Source organism: Arachis stenosperma, chromosome 3, assembly GCF_014773155.1.
Source record: "Arachis stenosperma cultivar V10309 chromosome 3, arast.V10309.gnm1.PFL2, whole genome shotgun sequence".
In the NCBI taxonomy this organism is placed as follows: Eukaryota; Viridiplantae; Streptophyta; class Magnoliopsida; order Fabales; family Fabaceae; genus Arachis; species Arachis stenosperma.
Window position 1 is genome coordinate 103,553,457 of NC_080379.1, and position 12,786 is coordinate 103,566,242.

General features: G+C 36.7%; 2 protein-coding genes across 7 annotated transcripts; one reads left to right on the top strand and one right to left on the bottom strand.

Moving 5' to 3' along the window:
• The first annotated feature begins 379 nt into the window (after positions 1-379).
• Positions 380-3,356, top strand: LOC130969221 (ABC transporter I family member 6, chloroplastic). 4 transcript variants are annotated; one of them, XR_009081820.1, is made up of 7 exons: positions 380-805; positions 1,027-1,248; positions 1,339-1,461; positions 1,563-1,739; positions 1,945-2,042; positions 2,612-2,757; positions 3,013-3,356. XR_009081820.1 is itself a non-coding variant. In XM_057894863.1 (7 exons), the coding sequence occupies exons 1-5, from the start codon at positions 530-532 to the stop codon at positions 2,032-2,034; spliced, it is 888 nt and encodes a 295-aa protein (XP_057750846.1). In that variant the 5' UTR covers positions 380-529; the 3' UTR covers positions 2,035-2,042; positions 2,717-2,757; positions 3,013-3,356. The 4 variants fall into 4 exon arrangements, 1 of the variants encoding a protein (XP_057750846.1); XR_009081819.1 differs by having other exon boundaries at positions 2,622-2,757; XR_009081821.1 differs by having other exon boundaries at positions 2,641-2,757.
• A 923-nt stretch (positions 3,357-4,279) lies between these two features.
• On the bottom strand, positions 4,280-11,397 carry LOC130969674 (homeobox-DDT domain protein RLT3). Of its 3 annotated transcripts, none has more exons than XM_057895517.1 (16): positions 11,223-11,397; positions 10,685-11,008; positions 10,330-10,388; positions 9,979-10,257; positions 9,681-9,897; positions 9,467-9,567; positions 8,663-8,749; positions 8,422-8,553; positions 8,147-8,287; positions 7,803-7,925; positions 7,129-7,587; positions 6,636-7,019; positions 5,868-6,485; positions 5,340-5,444; positions 5,035-5,236; positions 4,280-4,867 (listed from the first exon to the last, which is right to left on the bottom strand). In XM_057895517.1, the coding sequence occupies exons 2-16, from the start codon at positions 10,974-10,976 to the stop codon at positions 4,848-4,850; spliced, it is 3,219 nt and encodes a 1,072-aa protein (XP_057751500.1). In that variant the 5' UTR covers positions 10,977-11,008; positions 11,223-11,397; the 3' UTR covers positions 4,280-4,847. The 3 variants fall into 3 exon arrangements, with proteins under 3 accessions (XP_057751500.1, XP_057751501.1, XP_057751503.1); XM_057895518.1 differs by having other exon boundaries at positions 11,120-11,389; XM_057895520.1 differs by having other exon boundaries at positions 11,115-11,389.
• Between the last annotated feature and the right edge of the window lie 1,389 nt (positions 11,398-12,786).

Here is a 12,786-nt window from a genome sequence, read left to right on the forward strand (position 1 = left end):
CATTGCCTAAGAGTGTGCATGGAAGATTTATTTGCACAGTCCGTTATATTCCAAGCAAGCATATTCATGAAAAAACGAGAAAGCTTGATCAAATCATTTGTTTTTGGACTAGATATCAAAAAAGTACAAACTACGAAGTAAAAGACGTGTCGTAATAGACCTTTTCTTTTTTGGCGGAGTAATAGATCTCAAAAGAACCGGCACGACGAATGAATTGTTTGGGCTTAGGCTTGGCCCTTGTGTCCTTTCTGGGCTTCTGACGCTCATATGATCGTGTCCACAAAAGCGAAAATGATGAAGAAGGAAAGACTCTACCAAAAAAAAAAAAAAAAAGAAGGAAAGAAAACGGGAGAGAGATGGGATTAGTAGGGGGAAATAATAATAAAGTAAACGGCCATCATCATCATCTTGATCTTTATCGTAAGTTCTAAGAAGAGGATTAAGGATTCTCATCTTCCGAATAAGTCAACAAAAAACAAGAGATTTTTTGTTTCAGTATTTGCTTCTGGTTTTGCAGACTGAGAGTGAGATGGGACTCTTATCACTTACATTCCATCCTTCTCCCGCTTTCAATCCCTCGATTTTTACGCTTCCTCCCCACCGCTGCCACCGCCCCTCTTCACTCGCCGTCAGAGCCACTTCCGCCGCCGGCACCCCGCAGCCTCTGCTCCAAGTCAATGACCTGAGGGCGAAGATCCTGGAATCCGGCGTCGAGATTCTCCACGGCGTCAACCTTACGGTCAACGAGGGAGAGGTTCACGCCATCATGGGAAAGAACGGTTCCGGGAAAAGCACTTTTGCTAAGGTACCTTCATTTCCTAAATTCTTTCATTTTTAGCTGAATTTTTAGTCTTCTGCTCAAGATGGTTGCTCAATTAAAGTCTACGCTATTCTGTGTATCGATGAAGAATTTTGATTACTGTAAAGCTAAGGAATTTATGATGCTATGGTATGCCATACATGGAATGAAAGTGAATAGGGAAAAGAAAAGAGTTGATTCGATTATTATGGATTTTCCTTTTGCAGGTTCTTGTGGGTCACCCTGATTATGAGGTTACTGGAGGCAGTGTTGTGTTCAAAGGGGAGAATTTGCTTGAAATGGAACCCGAGGAGCGGTCACTAGCTGGTCTTTTTATGAGTTTCCAGTCCCCTGTTGAGATTCCTGGTGTTTCTAATGATGAGTTTTTGGTCATGGCCTATAATGCACGGAGGCGAAAGCTTGGCCTCCCTGAGCTTGGACCACTCGAGGTGGGTCATCTTTTGTCTTATCGGGCTGTGCATGGTTCCAGTTGTTTCTGATATTGTTTGTTGAGCTGAATATGTGGTTCTGTCTTGCAGTGCTTCTCTTACCTGATGGAGAAACTCCAGCTTGTTAACATGAAGCCAGACTTCCTCAATAGGAATGTCAATGAAGGATTCAGTGGTGGAGAACGCAAACGCAATGAAATTTTGCAGCTTGCGGTACTGTTTAAGTCCTAGTTTCTTTATTGTAAGTTGTGATTGAATCATAAGTGTTTGTTCTGTCCTAACTTCTTTTACTCTTACCTCCATCCGTGGTGCAGGTTTTGGGGGCAGACTTGGCTATTCTGGACGAAATTGATTCTGGATTGGATGTTGATGCACTCAGAGATGTTGCAAATGCAGTCAATCGTATACGTGCCCCAAAGAATTCTTTGATGATGATAACTCACTATCGAAGAATACTGGATCTTTTAAATCCCACACATGTTCATGTTATGGTAAGTTGCGACTGATCTTCCACTCTATTATAAGTTTTGAACTTAAAGAGAATGGATAAGATTCAGAGTGAAGTTAGACAAGATTCCTTCTCCCTATTTTCTCATGAAGTTTAGAGAAAAATGTATCTTAGGTGTTGACACTTAGTATGAATGCACTCGTGCTGCAAAATAACACAAATGAACCTTTCCTATTATGAAATTTCAGGACAAAGGGAAAATTGCGAGGACAGGTGACATATCCATTGTAGAAACTATTGAGACTGAGGGATATGAAACAGTTGCAGCTTTGACCTAATAAATCTTGTAAGGGTATTATCTTGGTGTAAATTTGTTGTGCTTGTTCAATTTAAATTCACTTCTTATTCACCTTGTATTATAGATGTTCGCATTTCTCTTTTAGGAGCATTCTTGGAAATAGACAATATGTAATTAGGAGCAACGATTAACCATAATATATTAAGAGTAAAATTTATAGGCCTCACAAAAAATAGTCATCTAGAGCTTTCATTTCAGTCTGATATCTATATTCATTCTGACATGATATTGGTATATGACTGCATGTTAAGTACCTGTGAAAGTGTGAAACCGCACATTATTTAATGTTCATAAGTCATGCTTGATGTCCAACTAATATATTGGCATAAAGATTGCAATGTTAAAGAATTAGTATGTGTGTGTGTATGTATATATATATGGATTGGGCTATATTTTATACATTGAAATGAGTTTCTTAGTGTTGCTTTTCTCTGTTCCTATATGCTCTAAGATAAGAAAACTTAAACCTTGAAAGGTTGAATAACATTCCATAGTCTCTATTAGGACCCTTTTCTAGTTTTCTTTATTTGTTAATATTTTATATATTGAAAAATCAGTTGCTTTCAGAATCCTTTCTCTGTTCCAGTTTGCTAGAAGATGAGCAAACCTTTTGAAGGTTGAATCTCATTGCATCGACATTAATCTCAATACCATCATCGCAGATTATGAGCAGAATAATATTTTCTTTCAGGCACACTACTGGGTAAGTTCAGCCATGTTGTCTTGAAAGATGTTCTTTTCCAGGTTCAGCCTTTCTTGGCATTGCATTCTTAGCCATCTAAGTTTTTAAGCTGTTTTCAAACATATTTGACTGAGTTACCTGATGTTGCCTCTTATATCTTGATTTTTCCTATACATTTATTGATTATTATTTCTTAAGTAAGGATGCTGAGAGGAAGTAGTTATATTTATTGTAGTTTCCCCAGTTCTGTTCTTAAGTTGCCAATCTTTGTTGTAGGTATGTAAGCAATGTTAACTGAAGCGATTGCACTTATACTCTGCTTTCTCCTTTCATTCTGTGTAAAGCTCGTGTTGGCTGATGTCATGTGTTCACCACTTAGGATATTAATCTTCTGGGCATTACCATAGGCATTGATACAGAAATACAATAATACTGTTAAACTATGATATGAATCTACTTAATTCTCAACAGAGCTATTAGCGTGGATATTTTGAAGTTTTGTTTGCCTTACTTTATTGTTAGACAGGCTTTTATTTATTCATTTCATGTTATTAATTGCAAATTTGGCTCAGTCATGCTACGTTTGCTGCGAGTGCAGTTTAAATTTGTATTTTGTAATATCTCAATGTCTTGTTAGTGTTCTCATTAGCCACATAGCCATTAATTCAATTACTTTAGTCTGATTCTTTTAGCCTAGTAATCCAACAACATACTTTATTCCATACTGTTAAACATTAATGACTAACTGATGGTTAAAAGCAATAAATTCTGATAGCACTCTAGCCTTCTTCATTTTGATTAACCTCGTATGTTAAATGTCATTCACTCTTTATTTTTACTCTTTTAAATGAGAATTTAAATAGTAATTATATTTGCCAAGGAAAGTTAGCACATGCAAACCAATTTGGATTGATCTAGTAATTAATTTAGGATTTGGATCCGCTAAAGTTTGAATTTTACTTTAGAGAGTAAAGTGTGATCTCTTACCATTTATTTCATAGGTGGGACTAAGAATAAATATGAAATCACACTTTACTCTCTAAAGTGAAATTCAAACTTTAGAAGATCTAAATCCATTAATTTACTAGTCTGCATAAATAAGTATCAAGTATCCGAATTTTGTCTTGTGCAAGTAATAATTCATTGGTCAATATTAAACTCTTAAGTGGGGTTTAAATAAGCATCAGGTTAGTCCTTAACATGTTAAACTAAAATATACAATGAAAATCCAAAAAAAAAAGGAAAAAGAAAGTTAGCACAAGCAGCAATGGCTCAACATTTCCAAATTATTCTTTGATACTTGATCAATAAATGCGTGTTGAAATAACTTTAAAATTATAATTTTAATTAATTTCTAATTATTTAACAAAAATAAACATAAAATTCTGAATTCTATACTTTTCAAATAAGGCTCTAAACAAAATTGGAATTTTCTCTTTTTAATCAGTTTGTCAATTCCATTATCATCAATATTGGAAATTTTCGATAGAATTAGAGTTGGCTTAACGCAACTGACAGAAAAAATAAACGAAATATGTTAACACTCCACCATGAATACTAGGTTGATCCCCAATCCAGTTTTTGGGTCAATTTAAACAAGTGTAATTGCAAATTATACACGCTACTTTAATTTTCTTGTATAAATGGGCTCAGACCTCAACCTTATAATTCTCGTCATACAAATTATTTTCGTTCAGTACCAACATTATTGAGGAAGTTGACAAAATTGATTTCTCAAATGAGAAGACTACAAACATCGTAAAGCAAGGAGAGAAGTGAGAGTGGAGAAACAAAATGAGTGGGAGTTAACCAAAAATCCTCTAGGTACCCATAATTGATCTAAACTAAAGCTGTACATCTGATCAATAGGATTGCCTGTAATATATATCAACGAGAAAATAGATGCGAGAAGAAAAGGATTTCGACATACACAGTACTGTATTTGCCATATTGCTGTCAGATTGAAATTTAGGAACCAAGTTGAGCCAGCAATGTATCTCTGATCAAATAAAAGAACACCACTGGCGCATCCGGGTGCAGAACAAGGAGTTCCAGTATTATATTTCAATTGCAATAATATAAATGCCTTTATCTCAATATATGGAAGCACGTCAGCAATGACCATGATTGCCTGAAAGAGAAAAACCAGAGATAGCTATCAAACACCGAAAATCTCAGCAACAATCAATCGCATATGGTTCCCCTATTTAAGCTACAAACGAAACCTATAACTATTTAGCAACTCAGGATGTCACGTGGTGTATTATGTGACAATGTTGAAAGTATCTAAACACTTACCAATTCCCTGCTTCTTCTGAGGACGACCTCTGTCAAGGTAGGGAGCAATTATGGCATCTAACTTCACCAACCAGAGAGCAAGGGCTGATGATGTATGGGGCATTAATGCAAAATATGCAATGATTTCTTGAACAACTTTATCTGGTAAGTTGCACTCAAACAGCCAGTGCTTGTTTATTGCACCAACGAAATCAGAGAGAACCTATAAGATTAGGAAATTGAAAAGGAAATAATAGGTCAGTTGTGAGAAATATAATTTCAGGCACATAGCGAAATTCCTTAAAGCAGAAGGCTAAACACAAAACCTGCAAAAGCTCAACTAAAGATGAAGTGCGCCTGAGTCGTTTAACCCATAGCTTATGAGCAGATTTCCTCCAAGCACCTACTAAGGCATCTTCAGGCATAACAGACTGCACAAAGGGCAACAGAGCAATGAGAAACAGAAAAATCAAACTTCAAAATATCAATATGCATAACATATATGCAAATCAGTGCAAGTAATTAATATTAAAAATATCAGGAAGCTGGAGAAGCAGTGAAAAGGAGAGGATGACAAGCATTGACAAAGCATTGGTGTGCACACTTTGGATCAAAGTAACAAGCTTATCCCATATACTTCCCTCGAACAGAGATACCATCGAAAGCATATCAGGTGGCACAAAGTAAATATATCCACACAAAAGCACAACACCACTTTCTAATTTTCAAAAATTTTGGTATATTTTCCCTTGATTTTGCATGAAAACCTTTCATTTGTGCCCATAATCTACTACAACATTGTACAATATATCCAATTCCAAGGCAGCATGTAAAACAGATGAATGACAATTTACCTCAATAGCATAAATTGCAGCTTTCAGTGATTGAATCTGTGATGATAGAACTTTATGATTTGGAAATGTATTAACATCCTCTTTCTGACAGCATGTAGCTCTGTGAATGGCGTATCTCTCTTCTAGATCAAAATCAAGCTCAAATGTGGTATGGCAAATCCTGCAGTGTCTCTCGTCTCTCCAATAAAGATCATGACAAGTCAGACATTTCGCTAGAGAATCAAGATAAGACCTTCTACCATATTTTACAACGTTAAGATCTAAATAAAAGGATCCCCAAATCCAAGAATCATATCCTTGAGCACGGAGCCACTTTTGCACTTGTTCCTCACCCTTCTTTCCAGCTTCAATAATCACAGCCCCTGCTGAAGGTAGTGTGTCTTTTGCAGTCTCAATCAGATTCAGATTGTCTACATCAGATACCGGGGAATAACTGTCTTCTGAAACCATATCCAGCTCAGATTGATCAGAATGCAACATAGAACCCATTCCAGTACTGTTAACCTTAATCCTAGACATAAATCTGCATAGAGATGCTTGCCGCTTCTCCAGAGATTCAATGAGATGAGCCTCCCGTTTCCCTCTATCATCTAACACTGATAGCAAGGCACATAAGGCCTGCACACAGGATAACCAATACAAACAATTATCATCACCTGAATAGTAATGCATATAATAGAATGTTTTAGCTAAAATTCCTAATTGACTAGAAAAAAAAAATTCAGTAATCAAGAAGAGCTATGTACAATAATAATCTTATAAATTCACCTCTTCAGTATCAATCACTTCCCAGTGACCATCTTCAGAAGATTCAAAGTAAACCCTCCTGTGGCCAGGATCATCAGCATTACAAGGGCCGAGGAAAAGCCAGTATCTATTGTAGCGACGATCAGATCCCAAAAATACTGATTGAATGGGATGTGAATCAATTGACCCTTTTTCCTTCTCCCCCTGGTTACTGGAATTTGAGATTAAGGATGTGGAATCTACTGGACATGGTAGAAAAGATGAGTTCAATTCTTTTGCATGTTGCATTTGTCCAATCTGGTACCAAAATGGTCCCGGCTTCTTTATTGACGATGCTCTTTTTATTTTTGCTCCAGAACCATGTTGGATGCTCGAATGGCAGTCAGCTGTGATTTTTGTTGGGTCCTGTAAGAAAGATCATTTAGTATCAGAACTTTATGGGATAAGATGAATACCTCAATTTGAAACTGAGAGCAGGATTACAATCCAAGGCCAAAAAAGTTCAGTAGTTTACCTTCATCCTGATGCTGGAACCAGAGGAAAGAAGATCAGTTAGAGCAGCCAAAGCATTCAATTTTTCTTCAATTTTCAAATCTGAATATTCACTCTCCATCAGTCCTAACAACCATATTTCTCCTGGATGGCTCTCATCAATTTCAGTATATACTTTGAGCATATTATTCTTGGTTTTATGACCGTTAACACACTTCAGTTTTCTCATGTTGGCGCCTCTTGAATCATTTTCAAAATCATCATCACTGCTAAACGTATCATTGTAATTGATTTCATCATCAACACTCCCAGCATCCTCCATATCTGATTGAGAATCATCTATGTCCTTCGTAACAGTGCTCATACGCACACGATATGCAGATGGTGAAATCTTTTCAAATAAAGTAATATCACTTGAAAGTGTGGAACATATTAAAGATTCCAGGTCCCCAGTTGTGCCATCAAGGTTTAATTCTACAATCTGCAAAACATCAAAATACAGTTGAAATTAAACAATAGCATCTTAATATTTCAAAAAATCTAATAACAACAATCATGAAGATATTTTAAAATAGGCAGTAGTATCTCCCATCCAACTTGTACTTTCCTCTTTCTAAATCACTTTCTTGAAACTGGTTAGTTTCTTAATTTCCAAATTAAAATAGGACAAACATCATACAGCACACGCTTGGTTACCTGTTTTAAGTTTGCTAGCTCAGATACCTTGCATCCATTGTTTCCTCGCTCTGACAAGATTTTAAACAACTCTCCCTTCAAGGTGCCAGGGTGTAGGCCATAGTTTACAAAAAGATTCAACTCCTATAGAACATAGCACATGTATGTTGTAGCATTAGCTATGTATAGTAGTAAATATATGTATGGAATATAATATTTGAATATTATTTTATTTCATCTTAGTATATAGTAAAGTAGACAAAGGATAAGTAAACCTGTGTTTTCCAATAATAAGTTAATAACAAAAGTATTTGTAATATAATGGTTCGTTTACATCTAAATTAAACTGATCTTGTCTGAAATACCTTGCTAAGTGCCTCTCTTCGTAAGGCGCCTTGCTTTGAACCAAATCCAGAAGCAACAAGCACTTGACGAAGTATTTCAACCCAAGTAAGAGCATTCAAAGAACTTCTCCAGCAGTCTACAGAATATTCTTGACTTTCAACCTGCCAAATCATTATTAAAACCATGTAAAGGATTCTTATCTTGAGCGATAATTGACTAATGTGAGCTATTCTGCATAATAGACAACAAGGCATAAGATATCACAACCACACAAATATGAGGTAAAGGTACTCACTGAATGAAGCAATGCAAGAAAATTGCAGGACTTATTTAAATGAGGTGAAAAACCATTGGTAAGCTCCACTTCAATGTCAGATAGAAGAAGTGAGAGAAGGGCTATGTGAGTCTTTCCAATTAAAACTGAGTCCTGGTAGACATATCCACCAATGTAAGCCATTTTTCATAAACTGGAAAATTAAACAAAGAAACTGGAAATGCTTCTGAAATATAATCCTGGGTCAACAATGACAAATTACCTTATCATGAAATGCTTGAACAAACTCATCCAGAGTGAATGGGCATATATTGACTACTGTAGCATATGTATAAAGGAAATGGAAAACCTGCCAAACAGAAAGTTAGTTCTACAACAGTTTGAGTCAATTGTAATTAAAATAAGTTTCAAAACAATAAGAAATGAAGCAAGATCATATTCTCAATAAAGTAAGCTTAACAGTCTTAAATAATCAAAGAGGGAACCTATTCCAATTCATAGCAAACAGATATTGTAGGGTAACAAATAAGATCCCAATTACTCACAAACATTCAAAAGGGGGCAAAGAATGAGATAGTAATAGGATAGAAAGTGATGATAGAAACCTTTGCTCAAAATTATTTTAACATCTTTCTGGAATATGAGACAATTGCCAGAGCAGAACAACAATGACATCAGATCTCACCCAGATAAATGACCCCACTAAGTATAAGAACAAAACATATACTAATATGAAGATCTAATATGAGAAACTAGGAAATAAAGGGGCCTACCCACCTATGATTGGTGAATCTTCTAGAGAAAAGAAAAAACGCTTACGATATATAGTTCTTAATATAAACAATTAAATCTTTCATTTACGTCTGTAAATATGTCAATTAGATTTTACACTTTTATCTAACATGGCAGCCTTTATTCAGCACCAAAGTAAAAATGTATACTATACAAGGGTAACTCAAAGAAATGTATAGAGAAGTGCATCTCCACATAGGTACAAATATAGCAGAAAAACATATGCATTCACAAAAATAAGATCTCTCAAGTAAAAAAAGTTGATCATATGCACCTTAAATAATTTCTTCACAATTTCTGGAGAGGAATCCCAAGGTTGCAAACAGATAGGTTTCTTCATTTTGACAGTATCTGGGGGGAACTTAACTAGCACATCTGTAAAGGACCCAGGCAATCAGTGACTGCTAATAATCAGAACATTTCAGATTCATGCAGTCACTAGAACAAAACACATACGTTTGGGGAAAAGTTATTCCTGCAAAAGTTACCTTTGCAGAGTGCACAACCAAACATTCCACTTGCAGCAAGATGATCAGAACACAACAGCATATTGATTCCTGCTCGGAACTCTCTCATCTCAAGCTCCTCATCATCGACTAACATTGAAATTTGATCAAATCCCTCCTCAAATATTGCGCTATCCACTGCAAGTTCACATTTTTCCTCCGATGACTGGTTCTGAGTTACATATAGATTAGATTTCCCCTGCCAGATAAAAGCAAGCTGTAATCTTGCGAAGTCCAGCAAAATCAACCAGAATACTGAAAAACTCAACATTTTATTTACCATTTCTCTTTGTATGGAAAGTTTCCTCTTGTCCTGAGACTTATTTATCGTGTGCTGTGTTTTATTTCTTCTGTTCTCACGAACTGGTTTCTGTACCATAGACTTTGAGACTAGATGAGTGCCTTGCTCTCGGCTATCAAAATCAAAGTCATTTGGAAGGTCTTCAGCATAAGGATTGGTTGCCCTCCAGACTGTCATCAAACCTTTGCCCATACCATGTTTCTTCACTGATGTTTTCTTATTAAAGCTTGGGTGACTTCCACATGCACTCTTGGAAACCTGAGGAAAAAGGAACTGAGATAGGGTGTCACAAGAAGCTTAAAAATTCATCCTCACGATAATAAAAGTTACCTTTCTCATTTTGGCGGGCCCGTAGTCCTCTACATATGAAGGAGTGTAACTCTCTGACCCTAAGCAATAACACAACACAACTTCACTCCCTCAATCTCCACTCTCAAATAAAGAATAACAAATTAATTAATTAGCTATTAATCCGCTGCTGTTCAAACTACTGCAATTAAGTCATTGTTTAAAACATCCCAATATTGCAGTTTTGGCAGTCTCTGCAGCTGAATAGCAACTACGACCATGGCTCTACTTGTACAAATCACAATTTAAAATAATGGCTTATAAAAGAAGAACGAACAAATTAATTAACAAATCAGTAGCATAAACCAGAGAGAGGAAGGGAGAGAGAGAGACGCACGAGAAGGAAGAGAATCAAATTCGAGACCAATAGGAGGACCATCGCTCCTCAAATTATCATAGTCCGTTGTAAAAAATTCCTGAAGACGCTTATGCTTCTTCTTTCTACTAACTCTCCCTGTTACAGCCATATCGTAAGTTGAAGGCGAAGGAGCGTTAGAGTTCTCCTTCTCTCTATGCCGTTGCTGTTGTTGCATCCTTCTAGAAGCTGCGGCGGCGATTCCGAACAGGCTTTTACCAGCACCGGAACGAGGTGGCACGATCACTCCATTTTCTCCCTCCTCCGTCTCCATTCCCGTCCGTGCTGTTAGGTGCTTCTTCTCATCTGCACCGCCACAAACAAGAAATGGAAGGTGTTAATGGAAACTAAAAAATTAGATGAAAATTATCAGCGGGAAATGCGTTTATGCAGTGCTACGAAGATCACTGACTGAACTGAGCTGAAATTAAGTGATTCCGCGAAATTTGGATTAGTGGAGTGAGTGTGAGCTAAGAAGATATAAGGAGAATGAACTTGTGCAAATGTGAGAGCAATTGACCTGAATTGCAGCTTCGACAGTGGGTTTGGGAAATGAAATGAGAGAGGAAAATGAAATTGTGTGTTTATTATAAAAAGTCGAAAAGAAGAGAAGGAATGGAAAGGGGATAATGAAGAAAGTGTAGTCTCAGATGAAGTAGGGAAGTAGGGTTTTGGGTTTTACGAAACAGAAATGAAATATCTACGTTTATTTTTCCTTTTTAGTTTTTACCAATTAGTATGTGTAATCACTAATCACTAATCACGCTAATATCTGACCACAATATCAGTACTCAGCACCACTAGCACCCATTGTCTTTTGTTCTTTTCTTTATTATCAGAATCGTGCTTTCTTTTTCCCTCCTTTGTTTGGGCTTTTTTGGGTTATATATAATCGCAAAGCCAATAGGCGATAGCCCTTCTCTTAACCTGCTCTTCCAATTTGTTGGGCTCAATTTAAGCCCGTGTACGGTTTGGGAGTTTGTCCTCAACTCAGAACCGGTTTTAATTCACGTTCAACAAAAAAAAAAAAGAAATAGTTTTAAACTTTTAATTGAATGACAAAATATATAGTGTTGAGGCAGGATGTGTGGCAAATCAGTTTGCCACTTTGCCTCGTATTAAGCCACACTTAGAATCGATTCTCACTTATCTTAAAGGCAATATATTTCCCTAATAATAATTTTTGGGAAGCCAGAGCGCATAGAGGTGCATCATGGGTCTGGAGAAGCATATTAGAAGGTAGGAATTTTCTTAGACGAAAAGGAAGTTGGAGCATTGGAGATGGATCTGAAGTAGAGGTTTGGGGGGATAATTGGGTTGAAGGAAAACACAGATTGGAAGCACCAGAGAATGTGGGAAGAATGAAAGTTAAAGAGTTGTTAGTTGAAGGCCAAGGATGGGACGCTAACAAAGTTCACAACCTTTTTTCGAACCACTTATCTGAAAGAATACTAAGAACACCTGTCAGCTTAGTGAATAAGAAGGATAGCTTAATATGGCCTTATAGGATGGATGGAGATTACACAGTAAAGACAGGGTACTATGCAGCAACAGAGGAGAAAAGAAAAGAAAAAGGAGAGAAGGCATCAACTAGCACAGATCTTAAAGATCTTTGGAAAGAAATTTGGAGAATGCAAGTTCCACAAAAAATAAAATTTTTTCTCTGGAAGGCAGCACATAACATAATAGCAGTCAATTCCAATCTAACTAAAAGAAGGATTGCAAGAAATCCTAATTGTAGGATATGTTTAGAGGCAGAGGAGACAGTGGAGCATGCTCTTTTATTATGTCCTTGGACCAGAGCAGTTTGGTTTGGCTCACAAATCCAGTGCCTACCAACACCAACCTCGGTATCCTCTTTTGGAGAATGGTTCCTAGGAATGATTCAAAAACTTAGAGTTGGAGGTGCAAGGCAGGCAGAGGAAGATATAGGCAGCTTAGGTTTTTTATGTTGGGCTGTGTGGAAATCCAGAAACCAATTTGTCTTTCAAAATAATGAAGTCAATCCTAAAGCAACTATAATCATGGCAAAGAGAATGGAGGCAGACTTCAGACAAACCAAAGACATGCAGCAAGAAATACAA